Source organism: Nipponia nippon, unplaced genomic scaffold, assembly GCF_047370975.1.
Source record: "Nipponia nippon isolate SJK-2023a ecotype South Korea unplaced genomic scaffold, ASM4737097v1 scaffold_1, whole genome shotgun sequence".
Classification (NCBI taxonomy): Eukaryota; Metazoa; Chordata; class Aves; order Pelecaniformes; family Threskiornithidae; genus Nipponia; species Nipponia nippon.
Genome location: NW_028262290.1, coordinates 39,504,657 through 39,529,360, shown reverse-complemented (window position 1 = coordinate 39,529,360; position 24,704 = coordinate 39,504,657). Strand labels below are relative to the sequence as shown.

At 38.9% G+C, this 24,704-nt stretch overlaps 1 protein-coding gene across 2 annotated transcripts; it reads left to right on the top strand.

Moving 5' to 3' along the window:
• The first annotated feature begins 368 nt into the window (after positions 1-368).
• On the top strand, positions 369-23,467 carry YTHDF3 (YTH N6-methyladenosine RNA binding protein F3). Of its 2 annotated transcripts, XM_087752451.1 has the most exons (5): positions 609-780; positions 2,895-2,919; positions 8,265-8,350; positions 9,715-11,307; positions 22,494-23,467. In XM_087752451.1, the coding sequence occupies exons 1-5, from the start codon at positions 757-759 to the stop codon at positions 22,515-22,517; spliced, it is 1,752 nt and encodes a 583-aa protein (XP_087608577.1). In that variant the 5' UTR covers positions 609-756; the 3' UTR covers positions 22,518-23,467. The 2 variants fall into 2 exon arrangements, with proteins under 2 accessions (XP_087608569.1, XP_087608577.1); XM_087752443.1 differs by lacking the exon at positions 8,265-8,350 and having other exon boundaries at positions 369-780.
• Positions 23,468-24,704: the final 1,237 nt, after the last annotated feature.

Below are 24,704 nucleotides of genomic sequence, written 5' to 3'. Positions count from 1 at the left end.
GCGGCAGGACCCAAGGAGGAGACGGCGGGCAGGAACTGCGGCAGGAGGACTGCCGGACCAGTAACGGCCGCTAACGGCAGCCGAGCGAGGACCCCTCACGGCACGTCCAGCCCCAAGGCTGCCGCCAACGGCCACCCCCCGCGCAGGCGCACTGCCTGCCCCCGCTGCTTCCCAGCACACGCGCAGTCGCGCGGCGGCAATTAACGTTCTTTCGCGCCCCCTCCCCGGGCGTTCCCCAGCCGCCCCCCGGAGCATGCGCACTCCGTGCCCGGCGGGGCGGGGGAGAGCGGGACCGGCTCCTTCCGCCTGCCCACCCCCACGCGCGCGCATGCGCACTGCCCACGGGGGCCCGCGGCGGCGGGCGGGCGCGCGCGCGGGGCTGTTTCCCTCCCCACGTGACATGGAGGCGGGGACGGGAAGGGAAAGGTCAGTGGCGACGCCGGCGGAGGGGGAGCGGAAGGTCAGGGCGCCGCGGAGCGGAAGTGGGAGCCGGAGCCCGTCCGCCATTGTGGGGAAGCGGAGCCCAGAGCAGCGGGGGAAGCTGCGCTGCGTCCGGCCGGCCGGCTCCTTCCAGCGGGAACCCGATCGGCGGCGGCGGCGAGCTCAGGCGGCGGCGGCGGCGACGACAATCAGGCGGCGGGGAGGAGGCGGAGGCGGCGAGCGGCGCGGCGGGCGGGCGGGCGAGCGGCCCCGGCGTGCGGAATCACTCGAGGCCCAAGCGGAGTGGAGCGAGGGGATCGCGGCTCCCCGTGAAGAATGTCAGCCACCAGCGTCGACCAGGTACCGGCCGCGGGGCGGGGGGGGCGGCCGCCCGCTCCCTGCCCTTTCCTCTTCCCTGGCCCGTCGTTAGCCTCGGCGGGGGGGGGCGGCGGCCGGGCGGCCACCTGCACCTTCGCTCGTCGCCGGGGCGGCGCGGTTCGCGGCCTCCTCCTTCCTTCTCTCCCTCCCTCTTTCCCTCCCCGCCGCCATGGGGAGCGGCGATCAGTCAGAGCCGGCGGCGCCCGGGATGGCGGGCCCCTTTCCCAGCGCCGGCAGCCCCTATTTATAACCGCTGATCCGCGCCAGAGCCGCTCCGCCTCCCCGCCCGCAGGGCCCGCCGGCGCTCAGCCCCGCGCCTCCCGGCCCGCCGCCCAGCCGGCTCGGCGCCCCCGCCCGGCCTGCCCCCTTTGTGTGCTCTCGTCCCCCGGGCCAGCCCTCCCCGGCCGGGCCCCGCCGGGCTCCCGTGTCGTCTCCCCGCTCCGGGAGCGCCTCGGTGCCGGGCTCCCCGCGGCGCCCAGCCCCGGCTCCTCTCCCCTGCTCACCCCCAGTTCTCTCGGGCTCCACCTTACCGCATCCTTTCTCTTCGTGCCTTTCTCTCTCCTCACCCACCTCTTCTCCCTGCGGGCCTCCGCTTTCTGCTCCTTCCCCGCGGCCTCCGCTTCTTCCAGCTCTTCTCCTCTCTTTCTCGCCGTGCGCTGTGCTACGCTTTTTTTAGTTGGTTATTCAGGGAGCTTAGAGTTTGTTATTTTTTGTCTTTGCTAGGCCTCTGCTGGCCTTTCTTTCTGCCTGGAAGCTATTCTGTCTTGGTCTCTGCTTCCTCCGTGGGCCTCTGCCACTCTCCAAAAGTTTTGGCCCTGCAGTCTCCTGCCCGCTTTTATTTTCTCTCTGTGCCTTTAATGTTTTGTTTCTTTTGTCTCTGTGCATGCTCTCCAGTTTCCTTTTATGCACTTATTTCTAGCTCAGTGATCTCTTAGCTTTTCATTGCTCTGTCTTCCACGAAGGCTTCTTCTTCCCAACTTTTTTTAGTTTCATGTCTCTTGTTGGTCTCTGCATGCCTTTGTGTCTGGATTAGATTCATCCCAAAAGATGAGGTGGTTGGGGTTTTTAAGGTTACAGAGATTTTTCTCTGGTTTTGGGAGAGGGAGGTGACTAACCAGTGCAGCTTTAGATGGAGCAGTGCTAAACGGTCTTATGATAACTCTGAGACAGATGCACATAAAAGCAAGATGGAGGTAGTTGCTTCCTAAACTTTCAAACCTCTGAATACTGAGTTTTTCAGGACTAAAAATTGTGAAGAGAGTAATGGAGCCTGGAGACCCACTCATGCTTAGTTGTACAGATGTGAGAAGATGAATTAGATTTTCATGGGCTAGCATTTGTTTTTCTAAGCTATTTTATTTTGCTATAGAGGAATTAAGGATACTGTAACTTGTACTCTTACAGTGATTCTCAGTGCATGACAGATTAACAGTGTTTTGTAATGACTAATCCTAAAAAAAAAAAAAATCCTCCTTAAGGTATTATTTCCTTGTGTGAAAGCTTCGTGCAGACTGTATCATTTTCTCAATATAATTGCCTAGATGAGGAATGTACAACTCGTAGTTCAGCTTACAATATCATTGTATATTCCTTTGTATATCTAAGAAGCAAGGTGTTGTAGGTTATTCTCTGATAAGTAGCCATCGGTCAACTTAAGAGATGACGTATGATAATGAAGTTCTAATGAAGTTCTAGTACTGGCAGTAATCTTAAGCTACTAACTTTCTTTGTTCTTTTACTCTATGCTTTGTGTATTGCTTATATTTCTCAGGGAGGGGGCAATTAAAATTAATTTGTTGTTTAGGTTTTCAACACCATGTAAGTGTCACATGCTGTAAAAGACTAGATAATTTCACCAAAAAACATTGAAATAATATACATTTTAAAATTATTTTGTTGTTTTTTTTGGTAATATTTTGTATTATTTTATATAATATGGTATTTTTATAATAGCATGTTTTTAATAATATTTTAAACTGATATCTAAGTTGAAAAGAGCAGAATTGGCAAATAAATGGAATTACCCTGTAGTAAACATTAAAGGATTCTAACTGAACTTGCTTTCTTTTTTTTTTTTTTCACTTTCCTATATACAGAGACCTAAAGGACAGGGAAATAAAGGTAAGTTGATTCCTTGTATTTCTGTATAAATATCTAATATTGCTGTTTATGGAGGTTAATTTGTCTTCAGACAATCGTGGGAAGAGAATGTAGCTATAGGATGTCTTTTATTTCAGAGCAAGATGACAGGAAATTGTGTGCCAAAATGTTATTTCCCAGCATTTTTACTGTGGCACAGCGGTACATCAATTTAAAATGTTATATTTTGCAAATGAAGATTAATGTCAGAAGTCGGACGATAACATAGCTATTTCTTTTTAGCTGACTTTGTGATATGCTTGTATAATCTCTTTAACAGTACACCTTGGGCCTTTCTGTGCAGTGAATAGAATCAGTGTCCTAGAATCATCAGGAAGAATCTTTTGAACAGCTTTCTTAGCTTGCGAGACAACAGCCACGTGACTGTTTAGTTACTCATATCTGTGAGCAGAACACATCACCTTCCTTATTCTCAGAAATTTTGTGGGCTTTTCTCTTCATTTTAGTGTCAGTATGGAATATTCTTTCAGTGTTGTAGGCCTTCTGCTTTTCTACTTTTTTCATGTTTCTGTCAACATCTTAGTTTTAAATACCGTACTCAATGGGATTTCTTCTCTCCCACAGAAACAAGGAACTAACTACTTAATATTCTTCTCTCTAAAATTCTTGGCAAGTCTGTCATAAACAGCATCTCAGATTATATCTTGCAATTTATTTCTGGTCTGGAATTTGTTATCTTTGATATAAAGACTAATATTCTATTTGGGAATTCTTTTTGCCTAATCAGTACACTTGTGCCCATTTAATTCTTAGGTGTTCAGCAAGCTGAGCTATAGAATAGCATGCACACAGCTACCTTTGTGTGTTAATATGCTTATTATTTCTTCATGCAGATGATAAACTTTTTTTTTTTTTTTTGGACCTCATGTACTCTTTGCCCCCCGCTGTTCGTTATCTGAACTAATCTAATTGTTCTCTGTGAACTATCATTTAATGTTATCCACAGTGTACTTATTCTATTATTCTGTCTATCTGCAGATTATCTGCTGTTTATTACATACATCACTTACAAGGTGGCACATGGTTCCTGAATATTGCTGAATTTGCCATGTTTTCGTTTCTCTGCATTCAGAGAAGAATGAACTTGTGTTTACCTCCTCAGACCTTCTCAGTTTGGTCATTCTTGAATACTTGCTCTCTCATATTCTAATACTTCTAACTTATTTTTCCCCAAACTGGAGCTTATAACTATTTCTTTGTGCCTTTGAAATAGTTTGTGTTTATACCTTCCATGTTGCCCTTAAATGAGAATAAAAGTCATATTAATTTCAGCAAGTGGTTTGTGGCTTCACGTTCTTTGAATTACCATATCTCAGTTTTAGTGAGGTAATTGAGATGCAGCTATTAGAGAGTCATACAAGTGTTTTTTGAACAATACTCCATATATATGAATTGGAGTGGAAGTATTAAGCATTTCTGTTTGGGTGTTATGTTGCAGCTTGTTTAATAGCGAAAATGTACGAGTCAGCTTTACTTTAACTTATTTATGTTAGCATATTTTTGTGTGCTATCATTTGTAAATGCTGCAGAATGTTTGAATCAAAACATGTCTCTTAGTGTGCTATCTAAGGAAGAGATTTTTGCATTTCTGAACTTGGATTTTCATGGAATGCATCCTTTTAAATAACGGATACTTACTACATATTCTCTTGGTGAGAATACGACCTAATGAAAACTATAGTGAAACAAAACAATAATCTCCTACATTCTGTTAAATTATTTGGTATAATGTCTATTTAATGAAACTAAGTTATGATTTAGCATTAGATTAAAGGGCTGGGAGATTGAAGATGGTAGCACTGTAGCACAAGTAGTTGGCTTTGGGTTAGACACTTTTTCAAGTGGATAAATTAAGTCAGTATCAGCAATCCTTACTGACCACATGTTAGCAGACAGTAATCTTTTTCAGGTGTCATGATAGGTCCCAGCTTAAAGGAGCTTTGAGGGAAGATGTGATACTGAGTTAACAGACTAATCTGAAGTTGGTTCTGTGCGTAAGAGTAATAACATTAAAGAGGATGGTAAAAAGGCTACTGTCCACATGTCTGGTAGAGCATATGAGAGAATGGGAGTGAGCAGTATAAGGGGTGTATGCATGGAAATAGAGTATTTTTTGTATTGAAGCAAAAAAATATTAGACCTGCAAATGTTATTAGGAGGTAGCTGATTTGTATTGTCTAGTAAAATGTTTTTGATGGTTTATTCTAGTTGATTATAAATTGGCATACTGTACCCGTTCCCTTGACCAGAATTTCTGGGATTGAAGTTTTAGTGTGTAGAACAGTACTATCCATCTGTTGTGTTGGATATTAACATCGGTATTTCAGAGACTTCAATGAGTAAATTATCCTGTCTTGAAAGTTTTCTTACTCTAGTTGTCAACTATTGTACAGTTGAAATAAAACATCAGAACTGACATCAATCAAATGATGTCTTACGGAGGGGTGGGGAGAAACTGGCATTCCTGAAACTCCTTTTTTTCCGTTTTGTTTGTTGTGCCAGCGTATTGCACCTGTGATAGGAAATGCTGACTTGTGTTTACATATATATGTGTATAATTTTTGCTTTCGTAGAAAGTTTAAATGTAAGCATTAGGTTTAAAACAAGAATTAAGTGTTACATGTTTCTTTTAGTATTTATTCTTCACATTAATCATGGTGTAACGGCTTCTTCTAATGAAAAAATTATTCTTATGCCTTTGGCCGTCCTTTGTGCATTTTACAAGTGGTTATTCAAAGGATAGTAGCAGTTAAAAGAATGTAAGCTTTAAGTTCCTTTATTTGGTGAGTTGTTTCTTCCCAATATCTAATTACATTGTATGTTTTCACAGTGTTTGCGGAAGTATATGGTATATTCAGGGTTGGATTAATACAGATATTTTTAGTAACTGTAGATTAGTTTCAATTAGTATTCTTCATCACTGCCCTGTTTAGTTGGAACACTTAATGTGAGATTTTGGGAATGAGGCATGCATCTTAATCTGTTTGCTCCTGTTAAATGTGTGTGGGGGCTACATTCTTTGCTATTAACACAGTCTGTAAAGTTAGAATGAAAAGCCAAAGAAACACACTTCTAGTGATGCTGTTTCACTGGGAAATGTATATGTTTAATATGAAAGATGTTGGTGTAGAACTATTTTGTGTCATTGACTTAAGATCTCAATACAGACAGAATAAGAATGAAAATACATTTACAAGAGTATTCTATGTTAGTTGTAATGGCAAACTAAAAATAATTCTGTTTTAAGTGACCTTTAGATACCTGTGAAACAATAAACACAGCAGATGCATGTTTTATGAAGATTAGCTGTCAGTATGAGGAGATTAATTTTGATATGATTCTAGTCTTGACATGCAGCTGTTTATTCCTTTATTTGTGGTTGCGTACTTTTAAGAAACTTGTATGCCGCCGTCTATGTTTTTCATTATACCAGAACTGTATTTGAGAATTGTGCTTTCCATACTATTTGGTTAAGTCTAAGCAATGGATGTGGCATGGACAAAAGATTTTGAGGCTCATCCCCTGTGTGACTGGGCCAAATATAAAGAGGAATATAGTGTTTCAGCTCATTAATATGTTACCATTGTGTGCAAATTCAGGATGATTAATGACCTTAACTGAAACTCTTTATGGAAATCCTCCCCCAACACCTAATGTTAATTTAAATTTGGTATTTAATTAGGAATATTGTTCTATCAAGTTCTAAAACCCATTGTGCTCACCATTGCTGGTGATATTTGGCTGTAGATAGTAAACAAACGCATTGTGCCAGTTTGTAATAACTGAAGTGTCAAGTGTTCTGACTGTTAAAACTCCAAGAAGATATTCAAAACATGAGTTGCTTTCTTCCTTCCCAGATATTTGCTTTGAAAAAAAAATCTGTTGTTCTGTGCTAAATTATGAATTATTAGCTCTTTTTACTGCTGTCTGAAGTTAATAAATTTTTCCTGAATTTTGGTTATTCCTTGTGATTATATCTATTCCTTTGTCATTTTTTTCCAGCTAGTTTCATTCCCTGAAGGCAGTTTGTTTTAGAGATGTTAAAGTCAAATGTGAAAAAAATTGAAGTGACTTGGTCCAGGCATCACTTGGTTTGCAATGTGAACTTTGGGTGGCAAAAGAAAAAAAACAAAACAAAACACCCAATGATACAGAAAAAAAACCCACTCTTAAACACTAGCTCCAACAAAGTTGAAGGTTTAGTTACATGATTGTATATACTTTTCAGAAGCCTTTGCTAAAAGAGGGAAACTACAGAGTCAGCTCCTAACTCAGTTTCTCCAGCTGTCAGAAAATTTGCTGGTTGGTTATAACTTCTGCTGTTATGGTTTCTCAGTGCACCTTACTGATCACTCTAAAACTTTTTTTTTTTTCCTTTATTGAACCTATTTGATAAATAACAAAAAATTGCATTTGCCAAAGCGGTAATTTCTTTTTGAGAAGAGGTCTTCATCTTGAAGTTGTATAATTGCAAATTGCTGGGTTAAGTCCATGTTCTGCTTTGCACCATGGGAAACAGTGGAACTTTGAAATTTGTGCAATTTCACTTTGTTTGAATAGTAGCCTGGGGGAGGGTGGAGAGACGCTTCAAGTAGCTGGGCAGCTGGAAAATCCCAGGTAGGTGTAATGCCTTAGATGAAATTAAAGGTAATAGGAGACCAAGAAGAGCACGTAGGAAGAGATTCCAGCATATAGTGGCATATATGTTGGGAAAGGATTGTAATCGCCCTTGGGGCCTTTAGCTCTTGTTTCTGTCTGTCTTTGTACTCTCTGAGCTTTAGAGATGCCACTAATGCAGTACAGTATAATATTTATGTAGGAAATAGAGAATTAAATAGCTGAATAGTGGTGCCCTTCATGGTTGTCTTGGTGGTAACTGACTTTCCTCCTGGCAGGAGAAAGCTGTATGTTGCAACTTTCCCTGAACCTGTTGAATATGTCTGATCTGGTTGGTCTGCAGATTTGCACTTGGTCTGGTACTTCTGGAAACGCTGGATTTACTGCCTGTGCAAATAAGATGTGCCTATAGTTTTTCCTCTGTGTGTGGAGCTCAGGAAAGAGTAAGTCAGGAATAGTCTGCTCTGGTTGCCATCTTTCCAGACCTCTCCTGGGATCTGATCGGGATCATCAACAGAATGAGCTATTTTCTTTAAATTTAACAAAGTGGTGCTTAACAATAGTATGTTCAGTCTCAACAAAGCACAAGTAGAAGTATTTCAATGTACAGGCGATTAAGAAATGTTATCTAGATTAAAAGTGCATCATAGATTTTCCAGAGAGTATACCTAATACAGATTTACTTTTAGTTTCAGTACAAAACGGTTCGATTCATCAAAAGGATGCAGTAAATGATGATGATTTTGAGCCATATCTAAGTAGTCAGACAAATCAGGTAAGTGAATATTATTTACTATCTTGAAGTCAATTTTGGAGTTCAACTGACTTCCAGACTTAATTAATTTTTGGATGATACTTCTTAGCATTACTTACTTGCCTGAATATTGTATCTTGTCTTATCATATGGTATCTTAAACAAGTAAAGTCGTCTTAATAATTCTAGAAAAGATTCAGTTAAAAAGCATGCTCTGATGTCTCCTGCTCTTGAGCTCTGACTTCAGAAAAATTGGACACAAGAAGCTTGAGGAAAAAAACAAACCCCAAAACCAAAACCCAACCCCCCAAAACAAAACCCCACACCTTAAATTTACAATGAAGTCATCATATATTGGATGCAGTTCAAAACAACAGTTTCATTGGCTCTGAGAAAATATTAACTGTTTGGATGTGTTTTCCTCTGAAGTTGATAGAAGTAGCTCACAGTTGATGGCACGATCGATTGAAGCTTAATATTACTACAGCTTGGTATAAGTCTTTTGCCAGGAAGCTAATGACTTATTTTTCAGAGCTGTGAATTGTCTGTCTAGCAAAAGTTAATATTCATTAAATGAAGTTTGTAAGTTGTAGCGGTCTTGAGAGAGGAAGAAGGTGCAAATTATTAAAAGAATTTGAGAATTTTGCTTGCGTTCCCATTTTTTTCAGATAATACAATGTTAAGGGAGTGTCAGCTAGGGGATGATAATGTGCAGTTTTTTCCCCAAAACATCATCAGAAGTTGTATGGGGATAGTCCTTCAAATGTCTTGGAGCTTTATCTTCTCAAGAAGTAAATGCTGTGGAGTCTTGGGAGTGGAATTTGAATTTAGCTAGCAAACTTTGTTCTGCTAGACCACAGATTGCACTTAATGCCCATTCTCAGTAGTGTGGAAATCTTACGGTTTGATTGTTGTTCCCCCTGAAACAAACAGGCATCCTTGCATCCTTTTCACTGTAATATTCTGGCAGGTGTTTCCAATTAGAAGTGAGAAATTTGACAGAAAACTAAGAATACCAAAGCTTTAAATCATAGTTGCGGCTATTTTTCTGTATTTATGAAACTACAGTTGTTATGACTTGTTTTTTAAAGTAGCTTGTTATTTTCTTGATACTGTTGACATGGAGGCATTCTAAGCCTAGCTCAGTAACTGAAAATAAAGATAATATATTAAAAAAATGGGGCTTTTTAGTGCTTTGAAAAGGTCTCTTAAGGAAAAAATGGCCATATCTAGCATATACCTTGTTTATCTTTTGCCTCTGGAGGAATGGTGGAAGTTACAAATTCATTAATATAATCCTTAAAAATGTTTTGGACTGTATTACAGGTTTTTTTTCCCTGAGCATAATTGTCTATATTGCTGATTTTTGTTTTATTTTCTTGCAGAGTAACAGCTATCCACCAATGTCAGACCCATATATGCCTAGTTATTATGCTCCATCCATTGGATTTCCATACTCTTTAGGCGAAGCAGCATGGTCAACTGCAGGTGACCCTCCAATGCCATACTTGACAACTTATGGACAGATGAGTAATGGTGAACACCATTACATACCTGATGGTGTATTTAGTCAACCTGGGGCATTAGGAAATACCCCTCCATTTCTTGGGCAGCATGGATTTAATTTTTTTCCTGGGAATGCAGACTTCTCTACATGGGGGACAAGTGGATCTCAGGGACAATCAACGCAAAGCTCTGCTTACAGCAGCAGCTATGGCTATCCACCTAGTTCTCTTGGGAGAGCCATAGCAGATGGACAGGCTGGATTTGGCAGTGATACTCTGAGCAAGGTGCCTGGGATTAGCAGCATTGAGCAAGGCATGACTGGACTGAAAATTGGTGGAGATATGACGGCTGCTGTAACAAAAACTGTAGGTTCAGCTCTGAGCAGTACAGGTATGACAAGCATTGCCGCAAACAGCGTGCCCCCAGTTAGCAGTTCAGCACCTAAACCAACCTCATGGGCTGCCATTGCAAGGAAGCCTGCTAAACCTCAGCCGAAACTCAAGCCTAAAGGTAATGTGGGCATTGGGGGCCCTGCTGTGCCACCACCACCTATAAAACACAACATGAATATTGGAACTTGGGATGACAAAGGGTCAGTGGTAAAAGCACCCCCAGCCCAACCAGTACTGCCTCCTCAGACTATAATCCAGCAGCCTCAGCCATTAATTCAACCACCACCACTGGTGCAAAGCCAACTGCCTCAACAGCAGCCTCAACCACAGCAACCACAACAGCAACAAGGACCTCAGCAGCAGGCCCAGCCTCACCAGTTGCAGCAGCAACAGCTGCAAAACCGCTGGGTAGCTCCTCGTAATAGGGGTGTGGGCTTCAGCCAGAACAACGGAGCTGGTAGTGAGAACTTTGGTTTAGGTGTTGTATCTGTCAGCTCCTCACCTTCTGGTGTGGAAGTGCACCCAGTGCTGGAGAAACTAAAGGCCATAAACAACTACAATCCCAAAGACTTCGATTGGAATCTGAAGAATGGACGTGTGTTTATAATCAAAAGTTATTCAGAGGACGATATTCATCGCTCCATTAAGTACTCTATCTGGTGTAGTACTGAACATGGTAATAAGCGCTTGGATGCTGCTTACCGTTCCCTGAATGGAAAAGGCCCACTCTATTTACTCTTCAGTGTGAATGGCAGTGGACACTTTTGTGGAGTGGCTGAGATGAAGTCTGTTGTGGACTACAATGCATATGCTGGTGTCTGGTCTCAGGATAAGTGGAAGGGCAAGTTTGATGTCAAATGGATCTTTGTCAAAGACGTTCCCAATAACCAACTGCGGCATATTCGCTTGGAAAACAATGACAACAAACCGGTTACCAATTCGAGGGACACTCAAGAGGTACCCCTAGAAAAAGCCAAGCAAGTGCTTAAAATAATTGCTACTTTCAAGCATACCACCTCAATCTTTGATGACTTTGCACATTATGAGAAGCGTCAAGAGGAGGAGGAAGCCATGCGTAGGGTAAGAAATCAATGTCATTATAGTAGCTCTCCTGTTTTTTCTGTTTTTGGAAACCTTATTTTTCAAACAACTGGAATTTCTGTGTGTGAGTGTTGAATCAGAAAGTGGTGCTTTTTACGCAAGGTGTCTGTACTTGATAACTGGCTCTTAATGAAAAGATTTAAGTTCTTGTAACTTGTTTTGCTAACACAGGCATGTGTTTAACCACAATACTAACATAGGCTTGCATAAGCGGACTTCTAACATGTTTTACTCTTCAGAGTAAACAAACTGAACTGAGCGTATTTTCTGTAACTGAAATCTTCTAGTTTAGATTTTTACGGTTTCTGGATGTCAAAAAAAGGACCTGAAATTACAGGAGAAGCTTACTTTATTTAACATAACATTTCAATTCAATTCTGCTTTAACAAAATGTTAACAGCATGATTGCTGTGAAAGGCAGGTTTTCCCCTTGATTCAGTTTGTCATTTGAACGATTGTGAAACACAGAAGTGATACAGTGATGATTTGTACAGTGTTGGAATAACTTTTTGGACATTTCTGATAATGCATTTCCTAAAAAAAGTAATGTGTAGTTCACTTCTGCGAAGAAAAGTATACCTATGATAAATCTGTAAAGAAACCTTTAGTTCTGGAGGTATTTCAGAAAAACAGACAAGGGAAAAAGGCATTTTATTTAAGCTGTTTCATAGTACTTGTCTACTTTGTCTTGTGTGTACTCTCTGTGCTAATAACACTTGTGTTCCCCATTGGCCACAATATTTACTTTTGCTATATTTATTTTCTTTCCCGGCTTGCTTGTAACTGTAAATATATGATTTGTCTCATGGTTAGAAACATTTCAGGAGCTATTGTGCCAGTGAGATGATGTGCAGGTATTCAGAAATGGGAGTTTGCATCAGTGCAGTTTGGTGATAGTGGTCTCCATTCATCCTATCGCACCACCTACTGAATAAAAAAACCCCGAAAGTCTAGAGTTTATGCTAATTAGGAGCCTTGTGGGATGTGAAGTCCTGAATTGGTTCACTTCTTGAAGCTGCCACAATTCTGGCTGTGTAAGAATTTCACCTGCTTCACAACCTCCTTACTTCTCTTAGGTTTCTAGTACTGCAGTGGTTCCATCCCTCTTGTACGTTCCTAATCCTTCAATACATGTTGCATCTCCTATAGACCAGTGCCGTGCACTCCCGAAATCAATTTTGTAGTTTTATTGCACAACTCTGCAATAAATTGTCATGTTGGAAGTCTTTTATTGTTGGGAGGCAAGATGAATATCCCAGTTGGGCGTGTAATGCCTTTTGATTTTTTTTTTTCCTTTTTCCTAAAAAGAAAACTGAATGCTCTAAGTCAGTATTGTTACTTCCATGCCATCTTGATGATGGAAGGATGGGCTGCATTCTTAACTAATATTCAATGTAAGGGGAGAACTGACTTTTTCAGGCTTTAGTAAAACTTCACTGTGATTTTGGTAATGTTTCAGGAGGACTAAGGTTATCATGTTTCTCTGGAGCCTTCATGTTTCAATATTTTCTGAAGTTTTGGTGTTTTAAGACACCTCACAAATAACTGGTTTGCTTCAAAAGTATCTACTTTTGTGAAAAAACTTACCAAAGGAGTCATAATTCAGACATACCCTAGAAACTCAGGAAGATAATGTGTTTTATTTGTGGTTTTGTTCCCTCTGTAGTAGATGAAAGCCGCAAAATGTAATGGAGAGGGGAAACATAGATTATTGGTAGCATTTCTATGTATGCTAAACTTAAAACTCAAAGTACTAAATTCAGCATTTAGTAGGTCTCTAACTAGATGACTGTGATTATGCATATTTGTGTAATAAAGTAACATTACTGTTTCCTTTCGTATCTTCAGGGAAACATACAGTATCTGTATAATTCCAGTACTGAACTCTGCATTTCTCTGTTAACAGTTGCCTTTCCCAGTACTACTGGGAGAAAACATACTTGTCAAGATACTTGCATAGTAGGCATTGATTCTTCTACAGTATCATACAAATTGGTTTTGTGGCAAATTATAAAAAATTACTTTAGAACTGCATATCTAGTTGTGAGGTTTTCTCTTTGTAGATGGATTTGAGATATGCTTTAAGCAAATGACTATGTACTTAAAATACAGGAAGTCCAAATTAAACTAATGACAGCTACTGAGAGTTCATCTTTATCATTCTCTTGTGATTGAGTGTTGATTTTAAACCTCTAGTTTTCTTCTTTTATCACACAGTGTACAAACAACCTGTCTTTAAATTGTAAACACACAGTTGTTAACTCTTATGATTCAAGAATAGTTCGGAAATGCAACGATGAGTATTGTAAGCTCTGGTTTATGGTTAATTGAGTAATCCTTTATTACCTGGTGCCAGCTAGGCTTTTATGGAGCTGTATTTAAATTAGTGCACTTTCTACTGCCAGTAGAACTGTGTAAGTTAAGTTCGTGCCCATTTTCTGTGGCAGCTGTGGCAATCACTTTGTTTCCAGTGTTTCTGTCATGAAAAATGTGCTTATTGCTGTTAATAAAATATTAAATGCTTCAAGCAGCAGTAATCATTTACATGTTCCTTAAAGTTCAGTTAATGTTTTTTTGGTGCATAGGTGGTAACAAACTTTAATACAGCCAGTGATCTAAACATAGTAAACAGTGTATGATTTATGGATTTAATTTACTTTATAACTGTTCATCATTCCAGCTAACTTATTTTAAAATAATTGGTTGTAAAAGTTTAATCTTAACAACTCAGGGGGATCAATAATTAATTTCCAATATGACCTAGCAGTATGTTTTATTAAAATATGGCAGTATACTTATAAAAGTGCAATGAATAGTCTGTGATTAACATGAAACTTCAGTAACTTTGCTGTTTGATAAAGGTTACTTGCAAAAGACTATGAATAGTCTCTTTAAGTGTAAATTTTAGAACTCTAGTGTCTACCACTGTTTGATGTGACCCTGGTGTGGGTAAGGTATCTACAATTGGGGTTGAAAACAAATTTGTGCAGTAATCATTCACACTATTCTTACGGCTCAGGTTCCCATGTCCTATTTTAAATGTACAAGTGCTGTGATCTTTCACCAAAGGAGCAAACGAATCAGTGATGTTTTCCATGAGTTCTGTCAGTAGTGTATTGAAATAATCTGAAATTGCATTAGCCCTTAGTTTGAACTGCTGCTTTGTGGTGTAAAAGTCCATATTTGTGTGCAGATTATTTAAAAACATGTTTGATTGTCTTTCAACAGAAAGCAGTAGCAATAAGATCTAAAAAATGGAACAGAAGTCTTAAAATATGCCATTTAAGAGCATGTAATTACATTAGGAAAATAAATGGTATTGAAAAGGAAAAAAAATCTGTATTCATAGTTATGTGCCTGATCTTAAGTAAATATATGGATCAAAATGAAATGTGGCTCTGATTAAAAACACAGTTGTTGGAAGATTACAACTTCCTCACCCTCAGATGGGGACTTGTTAATCTGCAATTACCAGTTGTTCTAGGACTTCTTTTGGTGCTTTTTAGTGCAGAATTCTACTTTTGTAACACCTAATGGAAAAAAAAGAACATGGTTCCACATAACTGTAGAATGCTTTAGATGGTTTTCTTAGTGAGATAGTTCAGAAAAATAGTTAATTTTTATCCATGGGAGGAGAAAGAGGAATTCAGTATATATTTGTGTTTATCTAATTTGCATTCGGAATTTTTACTTTTTAGGAAGCCTTTAAATGGCAGGTAAATAAGCGTTTAAAATGTTAGCTTTCTCCTGTTGTACTACATGTCTTGTAATAGGAATGCTGATATAGCTAAAACCTTCTGACTCTCAAAAGGAGTAATTTCATTTTTCCCCCCCTCATTCTGATACTAATGTAACTTCTGTTTCTCTGATAATTAGGCCATAATCAGGCTGCGGTGTTAAGTAGTGTGACTCCTTTCCACTCCAGGACATTGCTGGCTTTATGCTTGAATTGATATTTCTTAAAAATATCTTAAAGGAAGGAGGGAAGTGAGAAAGCATCCATTAAGAGTGAACTGGAGACACTTCTTCCTCCTCTTACCCCCCAGCCATCAACTACTAGGTTATAATGTCAAAGTCAGATATAGATACATCCACAGTCCTGGTACAAGTCAAGGAAAACAGGTAGTTGACCAACATTTTTAGTATAGTTAAACGATAGTCATACCAGACAACTTTTCAAAGTTTGTGTACTTTGATCTAAAAGAGGTTCAAAACAGTAAATAAAACAGGTTATGTAACATCGTCTGAGAAACTTATGCATTTCCTGTATGCTTTTGATGATGTTTCAAGGGCCATTATTTTGCAATTTCCTTGAACTTGATGTTTATCTACAGTTTCATCTTTATAAATAAAAGTGATATTGCAGGTCTCGTGTCTGTTGTAAGAAAAACCAGTATGGTCAGAAAGTAGAAACAGAAGATAAGCGTTTGCTCCCTTGATCGTGAGATGAATATGTACCCCTGGTCTTGGGAGAATATGATTATTTGGAGCTAGAATAATTTTAGACGTACTGATCCAGAATTTTCATCCCATGATTGTATGCTTATTTGCCATGTCTTCATTTGCTTTTGCATCTTTAGTCATTTGGAAACACTTAAAAGTGACCTGCAAGTTCTCTTGTTACAGACACATGGATTTCAAAAGTGCCTGTTTTCTGTGCGTTTGGTAGTCAGTTGTTTCTGTTCAGAGGTAGTGTTTAGAATTTATGACAAGATGGCGGTAGTATGGAGAGGTCTGGATATTGAAATATGGTATCATATAGAGTGACTGTGGAAGCGTTTTTTGTAGTGGTGTGGCCTGCCTTTCTCTAGCAAGGGAAAAGATGCTGCAGCAGGTAAAGTGCAGTATTGGAATGTTTAATGAAAGAGATGCCATGTAATTAAACTCACGGGTGGTCTTAGTTTATAGCAACATTTGTATGGATCTTGTAGTGTTTTTCTTTTTGGTTTGAAATTCCTACCTGCAAAATCAAGCCTGCAGAGTCCTTTTTACAGAGTGGATTTAAATTCTCTGACTCTGGGACTTGAAAGACAAAATTGGTCTGTAAGACGAAAGACGAAATTGGTCCTGTAAGTTAGGGACCCCTATTGGAAAAGCTATGAATATCAACCAAATGGTTTACCTTAATGCTCAAGAGACCAGTCATTTTTGGAATCTAATTCTTTAGTGTTCTTAAATATGAAGGTAGCTGCAAGACAAGACTTCAAACTTGAATCGAGCTGGATCAGTGACAGCTCCACCTTTTCTAAACTCTCTGTCTTTTAAGTTGTGGTTTTTAAAGCAAAGGAGTAATTACAAATCTCTTCTTCCAGAGCAAAAGCCAGAACCTTGAGTGTACACGAATAGCTGTTGAAATTCATGCGGCAGCCTTCTGCTTCGTGCCACATCTCCTCAGATCGCACTGCTCTATTAAGAACAAATTGCCTAGAACACTGGTGCTTTTCCTGCAGTTTGCAGGGAAGAAATATGCCTGCATATTGCAAGGAAGTCGCAACCTGTGTGCTTCTCCACACGGTACTTCAGCCTTGCTTCACTGGTTCGTGCCACAGATGGGCTACTTAGCAGAAACTTGAGTGATGATTGCTGGTGGTCCTTTGCTGGAAAAAAATGACGCTTTAAAACCATACAGATCTTGCATATCTAGTAAAGCTGTTTCTGTAGATTCAGTTGAATGAGGATTGTTTAAGTTTTGTATCAAAACTGATTGGCTTTAATCTTCAAATTACTAAAATTCGAATCAGATGATGACCTGTTTGAGCCCAGTTCTTTGTGTGCACCTTTTCAGAGGTCTGGTAGTGTACTTAATATTGACAGGTAACTATAATTATTGTTTTGCTGCTGTACCTAGGGATTATAGTCAGTTGTGAAAAAGTACACATAAGCTTGCATGTTCATTGCACTTTCATATAGAATATAATGAGAAACCAAGGTAAAATAAGTTCATGTTTCCTCATGGCAGGCTGGAATTTGACTTACACCTGTGCAAAGAGCATGCGTGGTGAGGCTTAAAGAAAAATTGTCTGAGAAATTCTTCCCCGGTGTATTTTGTAGGCCCTGCAGTGGATGTAATTTCCCTTCAAAGGCTACTATAGATTCCTTAGCAGAGCAATTAAATAAGATCTTGTTGTTGTTGCCCATAGGCATCAGAAAAATTAACAAAGGTGTCAGAGTCATCCTTCTGCTCCTTTTGCTGGCACAGTGATCATCACTGAATGCAATTTCCGTAGATGTAGTTAAAAGCTATCTTGTTGTCAGTCTTCAAAAGACAATGTTATGCTGTCAGCATTGTTAACAAACAATAATGAGGATCTAGAAGCTTGATAATTTTGTTTTTTACTTTTTAATGATCTTGCTGAAATGGCTGTCTTATAACTAATTAAAATCTGATATTTTAATGTGTAACCATGTACAGCACTGAAAGGAAGCACTTGCTTCTTGTAGTTAGAGTTGGCCAGTCCATCATTGAAAGGATCCACCTGGGAAAACAAGACTAGAAGGGCTTTTCTGGCTCATGGAGTTGAAGTTTGGTTTCTGCAGAGGCTTTCCTCGTTGTGTGTTATCATATGGTATCTTTAAAGTAGTTAGGTTTCTTTCCCCACCTCTGCCTTCTGAATGTTTGTACCGTGTTATTTAGTGTGCTGTGGAATTTCAGATGTGGATTAAGTTCTTACTGCCTTTATCGTTACCATAATAAAGTAATATGGTCTGTCCACGTTCCACTAACAATGCATGTGTCTGCTCAAATTTAAATTTATTTACCTTTTTAATGTAACTTGTTCACATTTTTACTGTAGCTAAGTATGTTTCAGAGATTGAAATAAGTAAAATGCCATCAAAACTAATAGGAAGAATAAATAAATTAGAAGTCTAGGTCTCATAGCTTTTCAGACTTTCTTAATTATATGCTTCAAAGCTTTATTTACTGTTTGGATTTCAAATCATCTGCAGCAGCAGGGTCTCAGATGACTATTAACTCATAAGGCTTACCGGGAGGAGGACCTGCTCTGGAGTTGTAAAACCTCATTTGACTGAGGTTTGTGCCTTGTAGTTTTCACATTGGGATAAGGAGTAGGAGAAAATGTGTGTTTAAGGAGGGGATGGCGTGCCCACGGAAAAATTTCTAGGTCCGTGTAAGGCTTCTAGAGATCCTTCCCATCTGATCCTTCCCTCCCATCTTCCCAGAATTCCCAGAAGTGCTTCTCAGAAAAATGTACCTGGTTTTGAGGTGATCTCTGTCTTCAGGAGATTTACCCTCCAATTTAGAATTCAAGAGTGAGAAGTTAAAAAGGACCTTTATTTTACACAATTTTAAAGTTTCAGTAATGTAGTTTATGTTAACAGCCAGTGAGATCCTTGTCATAAATGGAGTAAACTATTTCTAGCGTTTTTCAGTTTTCTCAGTAATCTGTTTTTCATTGTGGTTCTAAAGCCATAAGGTCAATGCTTATGCTGTCATAGCTGTAATGGTACACCGGGGTGCAATAAACTGCAGATTATGGCTGATGCTATTAGTAAATGAGATTTCATGGACTTTGCTGTGGCTTCTCACCACCTCTACAGCTGTCTGTTCTGCCTCTGGCAGGTGTTTCTGCCCGTGCAGCGGAGTTGGCAGAGGAGATGCATGCCTGCACCTCACTTCACAGAATGTAGTCTGACATGTTAGCTTACATTGCAGATGACCTGGGCTTTTAAGCTGAAGATTAAATTGCAGTTTGCAGTGAAGCAACTAAGATGTGCTACACATTCCCTTCTGAAGCTGCTGTAAGAATGCTGCCTCTTGGGAGAGGGGCAAAGCAGACAGCTTCAGACATGAACATTTTAAACATTGCAGTAAGAAGCAAAAGTTTGGCAAATTCAGGAAACGTTTTTGTTGCTTTGGATTTTGAAATTGTGTTAGCGTAGAGATTTCGTTAAATCTGAGGATAAATTACATTGCAGCTACTTTTCAGCATGGGTTCATTTGATTAATGCTCTGAATTCAGAGAGCTGAAATTTGGAAATAAGGCAGTCTCGCAGTTCAGACCAATTTAACTCCGTATCTTTGTTTGCACTAGATTGATGCATGTTTCCAAGGCCCAAGCATTTTTAGGTTCACCTTCACTTGGTTTTGTCAGTTTGTGTAGAACGTTATTTGCACGTGTGAAAACCGGTTCACCGTGTGGTCTGTGGCTGGCAGGTACCTTTAACCAGCCGATACATTCCCACACTGTTCTAATTAGAATGGTACTTAATTTCCACGTCCTGCTCGTAAACTCCCCCTAAAGCCGGGTAACCTCACCCTGGTGAGTTCTGAAGTGAAGCTGGCCTTTGGCAGGGAACTTAAAGTGACTGGAGAAGCTTTTTGTCGGAGAGCATTGCAAGAGATGTGGCAAAGGTTTTGCTTGTCTGAATGTAAGAAATAAGATACGCTGGGTGGAAGGGAAATGTAGTGGAATCCAGTCGGTACAGTGGAACCTTCCTCTGCTCTGATAGTGGAAACCTGATGAGGATAAAGTCTTCTGCTAGTTTGTCTATAATCCCTCTTTATACAAAAACAAACAATCAAACAAAAGCCACCCAAAAAAACAGAGGAGGAATACTCTTTGAGAAACGAAAAGGCAGTGGTAGCTACTGTGATCTGACTTAGAGCTGGGGGCGGGTGTAGTTTGGTTTTGAGTGTAATACCACTACCTGCGTTTTGAATAAATCCGGTTTTCTCTCTGTCCGTTTTGCTGTAGAGTGCCAGATGTCACTGATACCAATATCTGAAGAACATACTGTTCACTCGTATTGAAAAACGTCAAGATTGTATGCCTGCTTTTTAAGTATTTCAATATAAATGTAGTAATATGTAACTTTGAGACTACTGGAAGGGTGTGCTGGTGTTGTTTTGAAGCCTTTTTCCTCTATAGAATTCAAAACAGACTTGAAATTTGTAACACCTCCTTTATTTCATCCACCGGAAGCAGTTAGTCAGGATATTATTCCCTTTCTACTTTGAATTTTCATGAACTTAAATGCATTTTGAGTTCAGGGGCTACACAAAGCATAAGGTAGGTCAGTTTACTATGCAGCACTTCGCAAGGCAGAGAGAGGCTTTCTAGACAACTTGACTCAGTGGTTACATATGTAGTACTTGCAAATGGCAGGAACCGATGATTTTATTTGTATGTAGGTAGTATTTAAAATTGTTAAAATATTGATATTTCGTTATTTAACATGGCAGTTTCATAGGTTACTAAATACCGCAGTAGTGTTTTTCAGCACTTTGTGCAGTTCTTTCACTTGAAGTCTGCTAATAGTAGAGGAATAATCTGAGATGTGCGTGAGCAGGCTATTTTTGACTGCCTTACATGCATAGTGAGGCATGAGGCCAGCGATGATCTGTTTTCAGCCTAGACATGCGCTGTTAACATATCAGTTTGTATTAATGACTGATACTACCAATCTCGCATTTTAAAAACAGTATCTTACTATGCAAATACTAGTCATGTCTCTTCGAACTAGGAAAAAATAATTTCTAGCAGAATAGTCCAAGTATCGCTCTCGCTTTAAATATGCTGAAGTTCTGCTCTAGAGAATGTATAATCTTAGATATAGTATCCACTGGGACCATGAGCTGCTTATTATAACCAAGAACTCTGCAAGCTTTACTTTTTTAGCGTTCATCTTGAAGCAATTTGGAGGTCTGTGTTGGAGAGGACTGGATCATCTGCTGTACTCTAATAACCAGTATAAATGTTATGTGTCCTCTTCTTTCATTATAGTGTCTTTTTGGCAGAATTTATTTGGGTTCATATGCTAATTTGCACTTTTCCTACGTAGTTTCTAGCGTAATGAAGTTTCAGTGTGGTATCAGATAGAGTGGTTTTGAAATAATTGTTCAAGTGCCTCCTGGTTTATTTTGGTTTTCCTTGCTATGTTTATATTCCATTTATAACCTGCTGTGTAATGCGATAATAATAAAAATACTGGAAATGAGTTTTTTGTTCGCTTTTAAATGGAGGAGGGAATCCACCTCTCTTCCATGAAAGTCTTTTAAAACATTTATATAGCGTGCTCAGTTGTACTTATTAAGAAAGGAAATGCTACTGGAAGACAAATTCTTAGTTTCTTAGAGTCAAACTACAGTGTCTTTTTACAGTCTAGAAGATATGTAATGAAGGCAACAAGATACAGTTTATTGATCTGTTTTAATTTTTTTTTTTTCCTAGAGGTAGTCATAATGCCTAAGTGTATGTTTATCTTTAACAAAGTAGAGAAAATGGAGGATGATGATAAAGCACTGAAAATGTTACTTACTCTGTTAGACTTGTAATACAGAGGAAGAATTTGTTAGTCCCTGGCAGAGATACAGTGCAATTAGTATTTTAGCCTTTAACTGTACAAAGTTGTTTATCATTGTTTATATACACTTTGTTTCTTTACACCAAATGCAACATCTTGCAATGCTGTGAGGGCTTCGTAGTGAATATGGTCTTGACTGCAACTTAGGCTTGCATTCAAGTGTGGGGGTTTTTTTCCAGCTGTTCCTACCTCACACGTGTTGCATTTTGTTATTAAAAGTAATTTCTAAAAAAACTATGGATGACTCTTTTTTTTTTTTTTTTTAAAAATTCTTTTTCTCACCATTTGAGCAATGTGTTTGTATGGAGGAGGAGATACCGGGCCAACTTGTTCCTTTACCTTTTGATCTTGAGCACATTGAAACATTTTTTTATAGCGGGCTTTGAATGAGATATTTGGCAATATGATCTTTACTTTTTCAGGGGTATAGTGGATGGAGAGTACAATATTTAAATACTCATACAGAGCATTTTTTGACAAGTTAAGCAGAAGATTTAGGGTACCTCTTTCTTGCCTTGTTTGTAGGTCCCTTGGTCTCCTTACTCAGTTCACCTTGTGCAATATATTTTATTGGAAGTGATTTCAAAGTAATGTTATAAAACCTCTTCTTTTTAATAGTTGTTTTTGGGAACATATTTGCCTTTTAGTTTGATGTACACTTCTGTGTTTCTTTTTAAGAAGTTGACTTCACGTAGATACTTCATTTCCTTGAATGCTTGTTGCCTGATTTAGAGAAATTGCAAGCAATGAAACTGCTCTAATGAGAGGAAAGCAGATAATGTTGAACTGTATGTATTAACGTGATTTTCCTTTCTGTTTTTGTTTTTTATTTTTTTCAGGAGAGAAATAGAAACAAACAATAACTATATGGAGATGTCCTGCTAGAATTACAACACTAATGATGTAGACTCTGGAAATGCCTAATATGTCTAAGAAGACGTTATTAAAGCTTTTTTCTGCTTAAGGTGACATCTTTGAACACTTTAACACAAAATTGACTCTTCTTGTAATGGTTCTCATCAGTGCATCTGCCCTTATACTCTCTCACCAAACACACTTGAGAACTGTACCTTCGTCAAGCACTTTCTGTCCTGAAGCTTTTACCAGTATCTGCTGTCTTTTGTATTTATGCATCCTAGCTAAGGCACAGGAGACGGAACGAATGCAAGGATTCATTAACTCTTTGAATTTGTTAAATACTAACATTTAACCATTAGAAGTGGTTCAATGATGTGAGATTCACATTGCTTCAACTTAATTTTTTCTTTGTTGTAGTTTTTTTAATTGTCAGTTTTTAGCTATTCAACAGATTAAAAGCAAATCATGCCATATTTAGTCCTGGAGTAAAACTCAAGTCTAAATGTTCATGTGAAAATTATTGTAGTAATCTTTTAATATGGCAAAGCAACTTTAAGCTGCAGTTTAGCCAAATGAAACGTAACATAAAATTATATTAGAATGACATTTCCCTTGTTTCAAACTGTTTGGTGTAAGAGAATATTAATATGCAGCTTGGTGGACACCACCAGTTAATGCACATTTCTTTATTTTTTTTCTGTAACATGTATACTGAAAAAAGTGCATTTGTCTGAGGAACTGTTTGTTTGCTACCACTCAATGAATCTCAGTTTTGAGTAAATGTACCTCAGTCTAAATCAGACTTTTTATGACCTTTATAACTACATTTAAAATAATCTTTAATTCCTATTTCTGGGTGTTTGCAAGCCTGACAGATTGCTATCATGAAAGTGAAAATTTACTCCTCTAGGTGATTCACTAGCTAAATAAACATAATTCTTGTTTAGCAAGCATATACTCTGTTTCTCAAATTTTTTTGTTTCATTGGGTGTTTTTTCCCTATTCGAAAATATTTTGAGAAAAATGCTTTGATCCATGGAGATGACATTCATAGCCATGTTAACATGATTTTTGTTAGAACCATGCAACAAGAATTTTAGAATACATATTAAACTGGGTAATTCTGTACTAGTTTTTAACTTCTAAAAATTATATCTTTTGTTTCAGTTTATATAGCAACACATTCTATCTGCTGGAAGCGAATATTAAAAAAATGTTAAGCGGGTGTATTGACTGTACAAAATACTGAACAGCCTGTACCAAACTCCAGGGATAGCTTTCTCTTTTTAGAACGGCAATGTAGAAGTCAGATATGTTATAGCTTAAAATAGCGATACCAACTATTATTTGAACATGTTTCATATCTTACTGTCCAACACAGATGTTTATATTGTGTTTTGAGTCCTACATTTACAGATTCTGAAAATCAAAGTTCTGGAGCTTAAGTGGGAAAGGTTTGTTTTGAATACAGACTATTTTGCTATGTTTTACTTTCTCTCTTTTTAAGCCCCTTGTACTCTTCTAACCTTGCAAACACAAAAAGTTCAGTACACACTTATTTCTTGCTCATTATTTAAAATATTGTTTGAGACTGCAGAGTGGCAGATATGAATCTTAATTTTTACTGCCAGTTTTCTGGAAGCTCAAAAGGGAAGCCACTCCAATATTTTGAGAAAAGAAGCATTCTCACTTAAATGCAGATGTGTAACAAATAGCAAATGGGGTAAGGGAGGGATAAGCAAAGTGCATGTTGTAAGAGGAGACTAGGAGATAAAGGTTTCAAGCCCAAACCATATGAAATTTGGCTTGAGCCCAAAAATGTCTGCTTCCATGCGTTTCTGTTTCTTGCTAACAGGTTTTATGGCTATTTTTTTTCCCCTCTGTTGGCTGATTTATGGATTACTGCCTATTATTCTAACTGTCATTGATCAGTTGAAGTGGCAAAGGTCAATGTTGTGAGTCCAAAGAATGTAGTCCTTCTGATGATCCTTCAAGGGATCAGCATGTTTCTGCTTCTTTGTTACAAAAATATCTTATGAAAATGCACAGAAGTTTCCCGTTAAAAGAAAGCTACTGTTAGAGTCAGGCATTCAGGAATTGATTGCATGTGCAACCTTAGTTTGCTTCCACTGCAGTATTCATATTTTTGCAGGCTTTGTTAGTATTTCCTGCTTTACCCCTTGCCTCTTTTA